Source organism: Haliaeetus leucocephalus, unplaced genomic scaffold, assembly GCF_000737465.1.
Source record: "Haliaeetus leucocephalus isolate CR32 unplaced genomic scaffold, Haliaeetus_leucocephalus-4.0 Scaffold188, whole genome shotgun sequence".
In the NCBI taxonomy this organism is placed as follows: Eukaryota; Metazoa; Chordata; class Aves; order Accipitriformes; family Accipitridae; genus Haliaeetus; species Haliaeetus leucocephalus.
In genome coordinates, this window is record NW_010972624.1 from 213,503 (window position 1) to 230,276 (window position 16,774).

Below are 16,774 nucleotides of genomic sequence, written 5' to 3' on the forward strand. Positions count from 1 at the left end.
GGGAGGGGCGGGGAGGGGGGCCGGTGTCGGGGTCCCGCTGCTGGGGCAAGCCGGGAATCCCGCCTCGGGGGTCTGCGGCTGTTGGGGTGCCTTACCCGGGGTTTGCGAGGTGACCTGAGGCTGCGGCTGCCCTCCTCGTACCTCAGCCCCGACGGGGTTTTAACGAACTCGGGAGTCGTGCAGCAGCAGCGGGGAGACGGGAGAGGCTTCGTGAATGCCCGTGCTGCAACGCCTTACCTGCCTGCGCCGAGCCCTTGCAGTGCGCTCTGGTCTCGGTACAGGGAGATCGAACCTCCCGGTTCTCCTCTCGGGCAGGTAAGCCTCGCTTATGGTAGTGAACGGGCACGGTACTGCTGAGTGCCGGCTCAGGGGCTGGACCACGGCAGAGCCCCCGAGAGAACCAGGGACGCCTGTCCTTCAGGTCTGCACTCTAACCTCCGGGTTAGAAACCCGTCTGCTGGGGGCTAAGCTGGGTTTTGTGCAGAGTTTCTAAAGCATTTGTGAGTTTGCCCTTTAGAATCGCTTGGCTGGCTCTTATGCTTGGGTCTTTGAAGCATCCTAGGCTGCTTCGGGCCCCAGTGCCTCATCGAGACCCCTGGATTTTACTGCACGTCAGCTCAGCTGCAGTTGTAAGCAAGTCAGCCTCCAGATGCTGGATGCAGAAGTCTGTTACAGTGGATGGAAAAGGCTCTGTATGCTGGCTAGCCTCTCCATTTTCTGAGTAGCTCTCCTCTCCCCTCCCTGCGCCTGCTTCTGGGCTACATCCTTTCCCTCCCAAGCATCAAGAAACAAATGTTTTGGGATGATCATCTGGTGAGCTGTTGGGGGAGATCAAATAACGTGCGCGTTGTGTTTGAAATGTCATATTGTCTCGTCCAAGCGGTTTTTCAGATCGAAATCTCAGCTGGTGCTCAGCGTCCCGTAGGCCTTCAGGCCCAGGATGCGGATGGGTGGTTTTTCATGGTCGGACAGAAGGTTATCTGAGAAGCGCTTACTGTACATGGCCTGGGGTGTTCGTGCATGGACAGTGGTGCGCTGCTGTGGGTCAGTCAGGAGGTAATAGAGACCAGGAGATGTGTTTAGAGGGAGCCGAGGTGGAGATGAGTGGTGCAGGTCGCAACCGCTGGCTGATGGAGATAGGCTGCAGGTCCCAGACTGTAGCCCTTGTCAATCTGAACACAGAGATCTTGCCATACTTTGTACATTGTCACCTGGGACTTGTAGGGACTTGTGCTTCAAGGCTGTACACTGTGTGAGCTGCCACCTCTCCTAGACTGGAGCAGACCTGCGGTGGGAGGGTGGCCCAATGGCAGATCGGCCTCCTGTGATGCTGCAAGTCTGCCGGTGGCTTTTGTGTGGCCATTTCTTGAGACCCGCTGCTGAACAGACTGGCTTGTTCCCGTGAGTGAACCAGAGCAGGACTGAGCTCTGCCTGAGGAACAAGCTGCGGTAGCACAACATGTGTCAGACAGGCATGATTCAAATTGCCATGATTTTATGTACGTGGTGATATTAACTAGTTTAAAGTTGCATCAGCTTCTGTTTGTGTCCAAGGCTTTAACAGTTGAAGGCAGAAGGCAAGACCCAACATTGCTCCCTTCCCCGGGTGGGGTTGGAGGGCTGGAGAGGCCTTTGAAGGTTTGATGTGACTTGCTGTGTTGGCTAAGCCATATTACTTTGGCAGGAAAGCAAGCAGCCTCCTTGAGCCTGATGACTTGCTGCGTAAGGGAACCCAAGGCGTAGGCCAGGCATAATGTCTTTTGAATCGGAATAAGTATTGAAAAACAAAACAAAACTGCTAAAGTTGCACTTATAAAAGGTCAGGCGTCCTGTCCAGACTTGGAGCTGTCTCATGGTAGCGGAAGGGCTGGGTGACCCTGTGGAGGGGCCTGGATGCCCTCGTGAGATGCACTGATTACCCCGCCGCTCTCCTGGGCTGTCCACAGGGCACCCTTTATCTTTTCTCTGAATACCACTAGCTTTGCAGAAGGAAATGGCCTGGGCCCTGGTGTTGCCTCAGCCAGCTGAGCGCGATTGGCTTTATCTTGTGGAAAATACGCTGCTTTTATCTGTCCCTGAGGTTTTGTGGGAGCTTGCCAAGTTTGCAGCGGTTGCACGTGAGACCTAGAGAGAGACCCAGCCAGTCCCCAGGCCGGCGTGTGCGGACATGGCTGTGCTGATCTCTGCTGGTGGGAATGTCATCTGCTCTCAGGTGAGATGCAAGTGGGAGGAATGCTTTTTTTCCTCCCATCTTCCCGCTTCGTCAGAAGCCAGGTTTTTGTTCGTATCTGGGTTCATTGTGACCTTTTCTGTGAGCAGAGGGGTCTGGGAAGGATCCTGTGGCATTTCTTCAAGTGAGGGTCTTTACAAAACAGGGGGAGGCTGGACCGAAGGGCTGTGGCTGCCTGCAGTCAGACCTGGGGGCAGGGAGAGAGGAGGCTGATTTGGAAAGTGCGTATCAGAGCGCTGTGTCCTGCTGAGATGGCTGTCTCCTAGCACACAGTGCTGGGAAGAAACTTGTGCACAGCCGATTTGCTGGAACTTGGGGCTCTGAGAAAGGTCATATACAGTGCAGCCTTGGGAAAGCTGCTTATGCGGGTGGGACAGGTGAGTCAGTGGCTTCCTCCTCATTTTCCATCATAATCCCACTCTTCAGAGCGAGACGTGCTGTCTGCCTGCTCCCCAGAAGCCTCCTGGATCTGCCTGCATTTGCCTCAACCTTGCGGTTGCAGTTGGACCCTGTCTGAGTATGCAGCCCTTTCCAGGCCACCGTCACCACGCTGGGCAGGGAGGAGCAGGCTGCTACTGAATTTCTGTTGCACTGTCATTGCTATTTGGAGTGTTGATGCTTGCCTTGTATTTAGCAATGGCAGCTGAGGAAGCCAAGGGAGGCAGAAGGGCTGTTGCCTGCGCAGGAGAAACTTTTAACTCTTGCCTTCACAGCTCCCTTCCCCATGCCTTGGCAGCTCTCAGGTTGCCTGATAGGAAATGCTGGTGATGTTCCCAAAATTTGCTCATTTGGCTGCTTAAAAGATGAGGAGGGGTTTTGTGTGCTGTTTCCTCTTGCTCTTGCTCTGGAAAAAAATGCTGCTGCCCTGGTGCCTGGGCAGAAGGAAGGGGGAGCCCTGGAAAGGAAATAAGAGCCAAAGAAATGTGTCACCAGCAGAAAGAGCAATTGTTTTCCTGCATTTACATTGCAGAGCGTAGTCCTGTTCAGGCAGCCAATGTTTGACAGCCGAGATAATACATTTATATTGATGTAATTAGCGGGACGTGGAGTTTGCTGAATGGCTTGGGGGCAGCATGATTTTCAGTCTAACTCCAGCAAATAGATCAGGGAGGATTGGAAAGCTGCCGTGGGTTGCTAGAATTGGCCCTTTGGGTTTCTGGAGGTTGAGTACATTACTGCTGATATTTCCTATTGTGCTGTACCCTGCCTAGTTGAAAAGAAAATAACTTGAGGGAACACGGGGCTATTTTTGCCAGCTTGAGATGATCAAGTTTGATTTCTAAAAACTGAAGCTGAGTCTTTAGGCTTGCACATTAAAAACAGTATTGGCACCATTTCTCTGTTCCTCTACAAATGCATGCCTCTGCACTTTGCCAATGGTGTAAACTCTAATGTGTGTTCATAAAAAAAGAAATAGCTTTTCTGTTCCTGCAATGCAGCCCCTTTTGTAGCAAGCCAGGGCGCTCACTAAATGCTGTGGGCCTGAACAGCGTCAGCATTAGAGGAGGGTGGCTATTGCACTGTGTCAGGGAGGCCAAGCTGGTGTCTCGCCCCACTCCTGGGATTAGCAGCCCTTACCAAAGCTGCAGGGTTATCAATACACATTTGCTTTGGTAAAATAGAGACTGAGACCTTACAAAAAAGTGTCGTCCCCCTCTGGTGATATTGTCCAGCTGCATTTCTAACGTGGCACTTCCTGCAGCACTGAAGTTTTCCCTTCAGCATCTTGTTCCCAGCACCAGCCCAGATGACTTTGGTTTACTGAGGGTATCACAGGCAGCTTCCCAACTTGTGTTGTGTTCCTCTGGCAGCAGAAGGTCCTTCTGCTCCTGTAACAAAGAGGTTTGCAGAGAAGCTAACTTTCAGACAGCTTTGCCGGGTAACAAGTTAACTCCCCCGTATTTGTGCTGGTCCGTGGAAGTGGGAACACAGCACGAGGGTCCTTGCGTGCTGGGCTGTCTCCTCCCGCTCTGTGGCAGCTCTGCTCTCCAGAGAGGCTGCAGTACTGATGTGGTCAAGGTCTTGCTCTCCAACTTGTCCGTATCGGTCACCTGCCTGCAAGACTCAGGCCAGCAGGCAGAGCTCGGGCAGTCCTTAGAATTTCAGCACAGCCAAAAGGTTTTGTTTTAAGCTGCTGGTTGTTAAGTGGTTTCTCTTTCTAGCCCATGTGTATGGAAGCACATCTCCTGCAAGAAAAATGATGTGGTGTCACATAGACTGACGTAGGCATTTGCGGGGTACTCCATCCTCTGGTGTTTGTCTCGCTCTCTCTTTAGCTCTCCTAAGCCTTAAGCCTTTCCAGTGAGCACGAGCCGCTCAACTGTCCTAGTGCCTTGGAGATGTTGTGGGCCTGGAGTTCCCTATGTAGCCAGTGCTGTACAGACCCTTGGGCTAAAAGGATCAGAGTGGTCCTTTTGAACCTCAATGAGTCCCGTATTTACTTTTTACTGGTCCCCGCGTGGTGTCTCTTGCCCACTCCATAACATTCTGCATTTGCTGGTTTGACTCAATTAGCAGCACATATCTGGGTGTTCACTACAGGTCATCTTTTCCCCAGTGCCTCAAAATCTCATTGGTGCAGAGTGCTGGAAGACAAAAGCTCTTTGTGAATTCACCATAACCTACCCCAGGGGCATCCTGCTGCACCTGGTGGTGTGGCTGTGGGGAGAGTGGACAAGGTGGTGGGGGCAGAACTGGGTCGTTGCTCTTGCATGCTTCTGCCGTGCTCCCAAAGCGCCTCAATGATCACATTGTTCTGGCTGAATTCTCATTTGCTTTTTTGCTCTCTCTCTGATCCAAGATAGAGAAAGTGAGAGTGTGCTGGTGAGCCAAACAGTTATGGACAAGGGTTCTTGTTGCCTCCATCTGATAAAAGCCCATCCCAAAGGAGACAGCACTTTCACAGAGTATGAATTTCATTAAATGGGTTGTTTTGAGAGCAGAGATTATGAAGGAGGAAGAGGAAATGTCTTGGGGGAGGGAGGTTTGTCGAGGCAGGTATTCAAACATCATGCCTTCTTGGGGTGGGATGGGCATGTTTGACATAATCAGAGGAATTTGTACTTTTGAATTTCCAGTAGATGTAACTGCTAACGATGTCCTGGTCATGCAAAGTAATTAACATCTGTTTCTGTATTTCAACATTCAGGCAGTGTGCCCCTCCAGACATCCCTACGTTCGCATCCAGACCCCTTGGGAGATCCTGCCCTGTTGCTAATTGTCGAGAGCTGTCCAGAATCCTTATTGTTAAGATCCTGCTGTGCTCGTGAGGTGTTACATTACCTGGTACGACGACAGCTCTCACCAGAATGCTAAGCAGCAGCCGCCGTCAGAGAGACTAAGGCCAGTGGTGGGAACAGAAATATAAAGTCACCGCCAAAGGTTCTGAAATCACGAGTGAAGAATCTGAGTTGACCCAAAAGCAGGCCGGTTCCTGTCTCCAGGCGGGACCAAGCTCCAGCTCATTGCCAGCCAGATGCAGCAGGAAGCACAGAGCCTTCTGAGAGCTGTAGTTCGAGTGGATGCTGATTGACTGACCTAAAATGTGAGGTTGGTTGCATGTGCTGGTGCGATGCTGATCAGCCCAGAGTCTCACCAGCCATTTATCCTTATGTGCCTTTCTTTCCTCTCTGTTCGCCAGCTTGGTGCAGCAGCCGCTCCTTCTAGCAGGCTTGGTGTGCTACCAGCAGCTCTGTGCAGAGACCATCTAGCATGCTTCTCCAACCGGGCTGCTCAGCTGGTGCCAACAGCAGCCGTTCGATTCCAGGGACACCAGGCTGAGTTCACACCAACTGGGCATTGGACCTGCAGAGCAGAAACTGTGTTGGGTGAGAGGCTTTTCTGACTGCACTTCGCTCTGTGATGGGCTGGGAGGGGCTGAAAGACCTTTTCTCCTCTGGTTTGTAAGCACGGTTACCCCACTTCTTGTCTCCCACGCCTCTCGTTCTTGTCTTTCTTCCTTGTTTTGATTCCTTCTTTGAGTGTTGCCCTCTCTTACTGTCTGTGTTAAGGCCATGTACTCTTATGGGTGGGGATACTGGCATCTCCTGGTTTTCTTATGGTGAAGAAGAAACTGTAGGGGCGGAAGAGAAAATGTGGGGTCTTCCAGGACCTTGCAATCTTAAGCCGTGAAAACTGCATGACTGTCCCCGGGTGCGTGAGGCAGAGCAAGGGCAGGGAAATAAATTAATCTAAGAAACTCTGCATTGCTTTGCCTGCAATAACCGCAATGCTGTGCCAGTTCCCAGCCCGGGACTGGGACAGAGAGATGACTGTGTTGTACCTTAGGTGGCTGGGCTGCTTTCAGCCTGGCAATTCAGACCCTGCTCTGCAGAGACAGATGAGGTGGTGGGAAGCCAGTCTGAGCTTGTACCTTCGGGATATGCTTGCAGTGTCTGCTGCAGGAGAGTGTCTGATGGCGTTGTCCTTGTGTTCAGATGAGCCAGGCTGATGTGGCCTTATCCAGGCCAGGGCTTTGGGTTAATGGAATGGATGCTAGCGTGCTGTGTGTTGGCCGATCTGGTCTGCCTGGATGCATATGGGCTAGCTGGAGTCTCCATGTGACTTTGGTGTCCAGCCTCAGCAGAAGCTCTGCAGGAATCTCCTACAGTTTGGGGTCAATGAAGCCAGGCCGTGAGCACTCTGGTCTTTGAGTGGTGACTGTCACCAGGCAGTAGTTGGCTGAGGTCTGCACCATGGCTAGTTCTCAACTGTGGGAGGGATGAAGTAGCATTTGTGCTCTTGGATCAGTTTTGATACAGCCTCGGAGTGTCTTGTGAATGCTGCTGCAGGTGTGCAAAGCCCTTGTTCCTGTTGCCTGACCTTGCCATGCAAGGTGCTTTAGCAAGCAGAGCCTGGTGGAGGGCAGGTTGGGGTTCTGTATCACCACATGAGGCTAAGGCAGCTGGATATGTCTTGCAAGGCATTTGAGAGTGACTCCTGTAACATGATCTCCTCTCCATCTGCCTCTTTGGGTTAACATGGGTTTAGGATGCAGCCAGCTGGTCTTGGTTAAGAGACCAGCTCCATCACTGTGCAGGGAGGTGTGTTGGATGGTCCGTTAGGGCTGGCTTTGCTGTAGCAAAGGCAGCTTCTTACTCAAAGCATCTGCATTATGTTTCAGCCCTCTCATCTTAAGAGTATAGCATTTTCCTCATGTGATCATTATATTTGTTCAAATAACTGCTCTCATGGGCAAATATTGCTTAAGGCGTTGTCTAATTGAACACATCCTACAGTTTCAGCTGTATTGGTGTAGCTAAAGCTGCTTGTGATGGAGACAGTAAGCCAGTATAGCTACTCTGGTGAGGAAAGGGGAGTATCACAGTGGTGTCAGGCACTGTTATATCTCTGTCACTTCAGTTGTACCAGGTATTATTCCAGTCATATAATCTCAATTACAATATTGTCTCCTAACAGAAATAATGGCATGGCTATGACATCAGTGTGCAGAAGGATTAATTTGTTTTTCAGGATAGCCCTGGACAGAGTACGTGTGTAATCTGGAGGTGGAGAGGGGTGAGCAGTAATGTGATGCTTCTCCATTAGGTTATAGCACGGAGCTGTGCTAGAAGAGGAACTATCTTCTTGCCTCCTGGGTTTCATTCTCCCTGTCCCACCTCCCCTGTGGTGTCCTGGTTCCCTGTGCTTACAGAGAAGTCAGCAGCCTCTTGTGCAGTTCTTGGTGTTTCTTATGCTTTCATCTCCTGGTTGTTTCTTATGGAAGTGCCAAATGCCACTGTTGTCTGTCAGGTGTATCCTACCTCTGTGTTTGCCTGAGGCACAGCCAGAGACATGGTGGTTTAAATCTAGGCCAATTGGTTGGAAACTGGGACATGGTGTCCAGAAAGTCCAAACTGCATACAGATGGCAGAAGGAGGCACCGAGGTACTGCTGCCCCTGTGAAAAGAGCCCTTATGGCTCTGGACGGGGCAGTACGGTGGAGACTAGGAGCTGTCTCTAGCATGGGATACAGCTGGATGTGGCTTGGATGAATTACATATTTACTGTCTGTCTAATCCATGTTAGAATTAAAGCTGTGGCTGGAGTGTCTGTGGACAGTGTGCTCAGGGGACATCTTCTCCACCTCCTGTCTCTGAGACTTTGCTTTCCAAGTGTGTGCTGTGGGTTTTCACTGGCTGTGAGACTCCACTTCTTGCTGCAACTCTCTTCCCCTCCCTTCTGCAGTGGCCAGCTCTTCATCTGCTTACCTGTCAGCTTAGCATGATCTGAAGATACAATCCCTGATGTCCTTTCGGGTATGACCTCATGTTTGTGCTATGCTTGGGCACCTATGGCCCACTATAAATTCAGCTTGCTGAGTGATTGGGAGGAACTTTATGGGTCATCAAGTCCAGCTCCCTACTGCTGAAGACAGTCATCTTGTGCAGGTCATGAATTTGTCCAGGAACGAATTGTTGGAACTAACTCTGTGCTTTTTTTCCCCAGTGCCTCTGGAGCAGCTGGTCCAGAGATCTGCTCTTTGAAAGGTTAGAAACCCTCCTCTGACTTCCAGTATCCAGTTTTCTTGGGCTGGTTTATTGTACTTGTGCCACTGCAGGGTGTCATCTTGCAGATGAGAGATGACTTGCAAATTTTTTTCCTTCCCTGGTTCGCTGTAACCTTTATGTCCTGCACCAGTCATGGCTCTCGATGCAGATTTTTTCCTGAGAAATGTGTTGAAAGCTACTTTGTTTTTCCATTGCTTCTTTTTGGGAGGTTGGTTTTGGTGGGCCCATTTATTTCTGTGTTGTGCTTTTGAGTGTTTTAAGTGCAGGTGGAGTTCTGAGCTGCCCAGTTTGTGAATGTTAGCAAGTACAAAAGAGCACTTTTTGCGCTACTGTCACTTCTGTCTTCTTTTTTTAATGTTTGTCCTTGCTACTTGTGCCATCTTGCCCCTTCAGGAGGGAGAGATGTTGTCAGAAACAGTTGAATCAAGGTGAACCTGATAAAGCAATGTATTGAAGAGCCAGGCACTGGCTCTTCACTCGTGGCTCTTATTCATGTTTATCTCTAGCTGTGAATGTGCAATAACAACAGTTCTGTTCTGCACAGGCTGGCACAGCCTCAGACAGGAAGATCTGCTGTTTACCAATCAACACTCTGCTATAAGTGAGAAAGGAGAAAAAAAATGGTTTATTGCTGCTGGGTAACCCAGAGTGTAGTTAAACCTTCCTGAAAAAAAGAGGAAACTAAGAGCACATGTGTTACTCAAGATGCATTTTTCCTGGCAAGAGTCCCGTGTCTGTGTTCTTCCTGCAAAGCATCCCTGCTTATGCTACTTCCCATTAAATCTATAGCATATTGGTAGCAGGCAAGTAAAAGCTTCCTGTTTGTATAATGCAACTGGTCTCAGCAGGCAGTCTGTCGAGGTGATTTTTCAGCCTGGCATCTTTTGTAGCTGGGGCAGTCTGTGGGCTGAGTAGGATGACAGAACTCTGTTACAAGGATTATAAATACAGGGAGGAAAAGATCTGGAAATTAGATCCGCTGGCAAAGCTTCCCAAGATTGGATGCTGTGGCTTGTCTTGTTTTGTTTATTCCCCTTGTCTTTCTTTTTGTGGCATTACCGCGATGTTGCTAATGAGATGAACCATGCCAGCCCACACACGCTTTGTTAACACTGCACTGAAAAGTCAGCCACAATTGGCTAGTAAACTGGAGGATACAAGCAGCTCATGTCACTTCATTGAAGCAGTGTTAATTGACTTAATAGAGCATTAGGGTTTCAGAGATTTGGTTGTGGTTTTTGGTGCGTTTTTTTTGTTTTTGTTTTTTTTTTAAGTGTGTGTGCATTCAGACCATTCTTTTGCAGAGCTTTTGTTGCCATTTTCATGCTTACTCAGAAAAGGACCTTCCTGCTCTTCAGTTGTCAATGGAGATGGGTTTTGAAGTTAACCCTTATTTTGAAGAAACCTTCCTGTCTACTGCTTCTCCCTCTTTCTCCCTGTAGCTTGTAATTAAGATGTTGATTGCCCTTTCAAATCTGTATAATCCCCTCTCTCAAAGTGACCGTGATAGATTTCCAGTAGCTCACTGGATAATCTGTCACTGGTTAGACGTGCAAGGGAGAAGAAGAAACTTTTTTCAGACTTTGACGCTAGTTGCTTTGTGGCTAAGCTGACTCTAGAATAAATCTACTTCTCATATCAATCTTTCGCTTCAGGCTTTGAACACTTCTTCCTCTGCCTGCATACTTATGAAGAGTCAGTGCTGGGCATTAAATGCAGCTCAGCCCAACTCAGCTGCTGTGCATGAGTTTCTTCTGTGTTAAAGTTGGGCCAGAACCAGTTTCAAGGCAGCCGAAAGAAGGTAAAGATACTCTAGCTTGCCTTTGCATGTTAATGTCCGTGACCAGAAAGATGTGCTGCTGTTCTGGACTTTGCTAAAGTGTAGCATGAAGCGTGAGGTCCTGTTCTGTGCTGCTCTAGGACTCCAGGTTAAATTATCTTGTTACCTCATTAAAAGCCCATCTGGAAATCTGTTTCCAGGCAGCTAATTTCATCTAGTGATATCTCTGCAAGTAGTGCACCAATCTTGTTTCTCGCTGTGATTTGGAAAATAGCTCATTGGCAGCTTCCAGGCCCCTAGACTTCCTCTAAGGCCAGAATACCTGACTCGCCTCTCTTCTCTCAGCCCTCCTGCCCCATAACAAACACTTGGGTGGGTAAGTTTTACCCTTTTCTCCATTTTCCCTGTCCTCCCATTTGTGGTGCTGGTGCACTGCCTGTCGTCCTAGTGCCTTGCGAACCTGAAGACTTCTTGGCCCTAGGAGGTAAGGCTGTGCTTTCTGAGTCAGAGGACTATGCCCCGAGTCACACGGGAAGCTCTGTGGTAGAGCATGAGGGTTGAAAAAGCCTGCCATGTCCCAGCTGGGTGTGTCAACCACTGGCCCGTCCTTCCTGTTATACCTATGCCTCAGTCTGTCCTTGGAGGTACCTTCCCACCCCTCCCTGCCAGAAGTTTTGCAAGGAACTGGAGCTTGCTGACACCTTAATCTCCTGCCAAGACTGCAGCGCTCTGGCTGCCTTGTAGTGCTGGCTTGGCAGGTGAGGGCAGGAAGAAAGAGCAGCAAAACTTTGTTTCTTGTCACCAAGACACCAGCTTCGTGCAAGTCACCTGCTCAAAATGGAGCATTCCAGTTTGCTTGACTGCTTTGCAACAGAGATCCAGCAGGTGATCACGGGAGCTCTTGCTGCACTTGAGCTGTAGAGCTCTCATTGGGTCGGTGTTTAGCATCTTGGATTTCAGTCTGTACTGCATCTGTCTGAGGTGGATGTCTTGTTGCTTGTCTGTTCTTTCCCCCCTGCCTTGTGGAAGAAGAGAGATTGTTCACTTTTCCTCCCCTGGGGTTATTTCTTTTATCAGGGTCTTCTCAGCCTGGTGAATACAAGTCACGCTCTGCTTGGTGCCAGTACCGGGCTTTGCACGTCCTCAGGTTCTGCCACCCTGCCTTGTGGAGCTGGGAGCCTGGCTGTGTATCACTTTGCTGTGCACACAAACACTTGAGCTTCTTTTCCTTGCTTGGTTGGCATGACACACCATCAGGTCTCCACTCTGCATCCTTCTTTAGTTATCCCATGCCTGACCACCTCTGTGGCTTTATAACCTTCTTATGCCGACATTGTGACTTTATAACCTTCTTACTCTGACATGTCTCATTCTGTGTACCTTACCCGTCCCTGCACACTGTTTGCTGATTACCCTGGACCCTGTGAGCATGCACCTCCTTCGGTGGTACATGGGGAGATCTCCTGCTGTGCATGGTGGCAAGACTGGTAGAGGGCCAAGGGTTGGCCATGTTCATGGTGTATGAAGTGGCCTCCTCCAGCTTGATGCCCTAAGTCAGCCACAGCTCCTTCAGCTGCACTCATTTGCCCCTGAACTAGTTTGTGTTTAAGGATGTGTGAGTCACATCCTGCAGTCCCCAGAGAGGAGGCTGCTCCTGCCAGGGCTGTGTGTGGGGACTGGACATTCAACGCTCTTCAGGAACCCTTATTTCTCCCTGCAAGCAGCAGGCTGCATGTGAGTGAGAGCAGAGAGCTCCTCCTTTACTGCTGAGGGGGTAGCAGGTCCCAACCCATTTTAGCCAGCCCCCAGACAGCAGAGTTCACATAGCACAGGGAGGAGAAGGGCTGGTACTTGCAGCTTCAGCCCTAGAAGAAAGCCTCCTGCTATGTGGCTTCCTCTGGGCACAGCTTTGAGGGATGTTTTTCCCCTAGGTACATGGTGTGCCTTCTCCTGGGCCAGCTGCTGGCCCAGCACCTCAGACAAGAGCTGTCTGGTGTGCGGGTTGGCTGTGTTTTCATTGCTGGATCTTCCCTGCAGCAAGGGGGTAGCTCAGAGGTGACTTTTTTAATAGGCTGGGGGAGTGGAGGGATTAATGAAGTGACAAAGTCTTGTCCCTGAGCCTGGGAGGCTGAGAACCAAGAGAGGCTGGAAGACTCAGGCAGGAGCTGAGGTGGCTTGTGCTGCATGGATGAATAAATTAATAAGAAAAGGAGTGTGGGGGGTATCCCATCACAAGGAGGGGGCTTCTGCCCATGGGACCAACTGGGGTGAGTCTGCCTTACTGGTTTACTCAGTGGGCTGGAGCAGATCCAGGGACCTCTGTCTCTTCTTCCTACTGCGTGCCAAAGAGAAGAGCTTGGGGCTGATCCTAGGAGGTTCCTAGGAAAAGTTGATCCTGAAACTTCCTAGATACATTGAAACACGTGGGGTACTTCCCTTTTTTCTTTTTTTTGCTCTCTTCAGAGCCAAAACCTACTTTGAAGCCAGAGGGAAGGAAAGGGGGTTGAGCAGACCCAGATCCCCACCCTTCCTGCCTGCTTTGCTTTGGGTGGCGTGACAGAAGAGCTGGGGCCCAAAGGGTCAGCGCTGCTGAGTGCTGTTGAGGAATAGGGTTTATCTGGAAGCTTCCAGGTGACTGCTCTGCTGTCCCGGCAGCAGGAGAAACCTCCATGGGAAAGCTTTGCTGTCCTGAACTTGCTGTAAGTGCCTGCTGCTCAGGGTGGTGGGGGGGCAATTTGAGGAAGGGTCTGCATCACGTACAACAGATCAGGGTAAGCGGGTACGAGCTTGAGCTTGGGGATGGAAAGATCAAATCTGGTTTTATTTTGGAAGCAATATTTCCGGAGCAGTTAAAAAACATCAGCTGAAACCTGGTAATTATTGCAGCTGCACCGGGCAAAAATACAAAACCCAAACTCAGCATCTTGCTAAGGTGCTTAACTGTTAATTTCCATGAGTGAGATCCACCCTTCTCAAGACACTTCAATGTGTTCACATTGTTGCTTCCTCTCCTGATTAGATAGGTGGAAGCAGTGCTTTATTAATTAGAAGGAAAATCCTGCTCCCTCCTGCCAAGGCAGAGGAACTCTTGGCAGTTTGCTCCCTTTCCATGGATGAAGCCTCTCCTGCTCAGCATGGGCAATGTGCCTGCAGGGCATCTCCTGGGGCATCTCCCTGCCCAGTGGGAGAAGTTCCTCAAAAATAAGGCTGAGTGCTTCCAGAGAGGTTTTCTTCTTTGTAGGCTTCTTTAATTGACCCCTTCCCTTACTAGAGTGTAGTTTTCATTCTCACCTTTACTTCTTGCAGGTTCTTAATTTGTTTAGTGTTGGCCAAAGGCATTTTCTGGCTCAGCGTGGCGAGCACGTACATGCTTTGCATTGAGCTGTAATGCTGCCACTCCTCCTGTTTCTGAACAGGTTCGCCGTCTCCCCTCCTTGGGCCAATGTTCCCCCCTAAATATTGTTCACTGGCTGCTCTCACCTGGTATGAGGGGTGACCCTGAAGAAAAGGATTTACTGCTTTGCCTGGAGAAATCCGATTTCACACAGCACTTGCAGGCAAGCAGCCCACTTAGACCAGACAGTCTTGGAGATCACTACGACTTAGCTAGGTTATCCTACACCTATTTATAGATGCCTTCCTCTCCCCAGCTCCACCCACTGTGGAGTTTTACCGCACCACTTTAAAGCAGGACTCCCAGCCTCTTCTCTCCCTGCAGAGCGTTTGCTTTGAGCTGCCTGCTTAGACTCCCTGGTGCAGACCTGGCAGAGGAGGACGGGCCAAGACACAAGCAACACGTTGGGAGCCAGCAGTAATGCGGGCAGCATGTCTCTCGCCTGTTGTGGTGAGCTAAAACTGGCGTTTCCGTGTGTAGGAGAATGAAGCAAAGGGTTCTACTTTTCCAGCTTGAGAGTCAGCTGAGAAAGTGGTCTTGAACCAGCCTGTGGAATTGCTTTATTTGGCAGTTTAGGTCTGCTTGAGGGGGTAAAAAGGCTATTAACTGACTGAGCATCCTGCCCTCTGTTTTGCTCAGCCTGTGGTGAACTGTACGGGGCTGTGTTTCTACCCATCTTGCCTTTATTTATTTACTTTTATCATGGTAGAACCCAAGTCTTGAGGTAAGAGACAGAGTTTGTTCTAGCAGGTCTCTTAGTTGCATCCCCTGTGCCTTTGCTGCTGCTGTGCAGTGTGGCTGCTGGAGCACGTCCAGCGCTTGGGATGGGGCAGCTGTGAAGGGCTGCGGCAGAAAAGGCAGAGACGCTGCAGGTGTGGGACAACTGATGTCTCCAGTTAGACTTGAGCTGATGATACTTGGAAATGCTCTTCCCCTCACATCACATGGCTTTCATTTAGCCAGAAAATCAGATTTGTTACAAATTAACTGCTTGAATAGCAGGAAATGAGAGGGGAAGCACCAGGGATCCACTTTGGCTGGATCTGCAAAAATCAGTGAAAACTTGCTATTGGGCAGGTAGCGGGAAGCAAAGCATGGAGATGTGTTGGCTGATGCACAGCAGTTAGGCACACCAATTAAAACAAGCAAATTGAGGTATGGAAAATTGTGTTCTTGGGCCTTTTTTTCAGTTTTATTTTGTTAGTCCGGGCTTTGCAGGTTACAGAGAAGAGACCATGACAGAGCAGTTAACATTCTCCAGCTAATGGCCTAATGCAGGCACATTCCAGTATTAAGCTCATAGCAAAACTGCACCTGCTCCTTGAGGTGCCACATTCGAGAGTCTGTAATCTATCAAGCCCTTTCTTGATCCCTTAGATCAATCCTGGGATTGAAAAACTGTATTTCAGCCTTTTTATGGCACAAAGTAGTTTCTTTGCAAAGGTCTTTCTGTAGTTCATTCATCTCTATAAATCCTGGTGGGTAATTGAATAAGCTCAGCTGTGCTAATTTTTTCTTCTTCCTCATTTCTTCTTTTTTGGTCTGTTAAATGTTCCCTTGATCCGTTCCTCCTGACACGCATCCAGATTGCCGTGCTTTTTTCCTTTAAGGAGAGACGTGTATGTTTAAACTTCTTTGAGTACTAGAGGACACGAAATATTTCTGTAGTTTAACTGTAAGGATGCTCAAAGAATAAATTCTAAAAAGTAGGAAAGAGAGAGGGAGAAAAGGAAGAACAGTCAAAGCCCCAAACCTGCTTCTGTGGGTGGGGTATGCTCGGTATCAGCTAAAAATTGGCTTGAGCTGAACGTATTTCATTGCACTGTGTGAAATAGTCACAGAAAACGTACTTGTGCAGATACCCAGTCTGTCTGTTTTCAGCCTTACTGTGATGTTAGTGGGGAACAGGAAAAGAGGGATATTTTATTTTACATACAAGAAAAATAAAATTTCCTCACCGCATACAAGCCATCAAGTCATACTCCTTGTAGCTGGGGTAAATAAAAAGCTGGTGTGCCAGTCAGAGCCCAGAGCTTTCAGAATAACCTTTTTGTGCGTGTGATTCCCAAGGGCTGCTGGTTTGGGCTCTAAGTGAGGCTTGCTTGTCCCCTTTTCTGCTGCTTTACCATTGTAGCAAGGGCTTTCTGCTGGGCTCTGGTGTGCTTTCCTCCACTAGTTGGGCTGCTTCCCTGTGCTTGGGAACTCCTGGCTCTTAACTAGGGAGAGCCTCTTCTAGAGCCCTCATAATCCCCATCTCCAGGCAGCAAAAGCTGGATTCAGTGAAATGGCCTTTCCCATCCCAGTGAGTGCTGGGCTGGGGATGCTGGTCAGAGCATGCATTAATAGGCTAAAACTGGGACGGTTGTTGCTTAAATCATACCTTATCTTTTTCTCTTTTTCTTTCCTTTTTTCCCCTCTTTTGTTTTTTTTTGTTATTTTTTTTTCAACTCTTGATCAGAACCGACCTTCCTTTCTCCAGTGTGTTGGGAACTTTACAGCAGTCCATGCCGCAGCGCCTCACCTATTCCACCCGAACTGCCCGTGCCACTGGCTTGGACCTAACCTAGGATAAATCTCAGCGTGGCCTGGGTAGGGGGGAACCATGGGGAGCTCTGCCTCATCGCTGGCCGCAGAGACGGAGTCGGACCATGGCTTCGCTAGCGCACCCTACCCGGGGCACCCAGCCATGAGCTGGTATAGGAGTAGTCACAGTGGCCCTGTTTGGGAAAGTGCCCTTATAACGCGGCAGCATCAGCATTTACACCACCGGGTGCGAAGGTAAGGAGGAGGGGAAGGAGCCTGCTTACCTGCTTACCTCTCAGCTTGAATCCGGGACAGTGCACCTGGGAGATAAGTTGCTT

The 16,774-nt window shown here is 49.6% G+C and overlaps 2 protein-coding genes across 3 annotated transcripts in view; one reads left to right on the top strand and one right to left on the bottom strand.

The window, feature by feature from the left end:
• Positions 1 to 1,002, bottom strand: part of LOC104830399 — a 3,974-nt gene extending 2,972 nt beyond the window's left edge. The window contains exons 1-2 of the mRNA XM_010565254.1: positions 912 to 1,002; positions 238 to 372 (exon numbers count right to left, since the gene is read on the bottom strand). Of these exons, the coding sequence (XP_010563556.1) occupies positions 238 to 372; positions 912 to 1,002 (226 nt within the window). The remainder of the gene's footprint in view (positions 1 to 237; positions 373 to 911) is intronic.
• CAPN15 (calpain 15) overlaps positions 26 to 16,774 on the top strand; it is a 60,445-nt gene continuing 43,696 nt past the window's right edge. Inside the window, exons 1-5 of one of the 2 annotated variants that reach the window (XM_010565226.1) lie at positions 26 to 5,136; positions 5,379 to 5,779; positions 5,871 to 6,057; positions 8,678 to 8,718; positions 16,372 to 16,691. In XM_010565226.1, coding sequence (XP_010563528.1) covers positions 16,516 to 16,691 — 176 coding nt within the window. In that variant the 5' untranslated portion in view covers positions 26 to 5,136; positions 5,379 to 5,779; positions 5,871 to 6,057; positions 8,678 to 8,718; positions 16,372 to 16,515. The remainder of the gene's footprint in view (positions 5,137 to 5,378; positions 5,780 to 5,870; positions 6,058 to 8,677; positions 8,719 to 16,371; positions 16,692 to 16,774) is intronic. The other variant, XM_010565227.1, reaches the window with a different exon arrangement.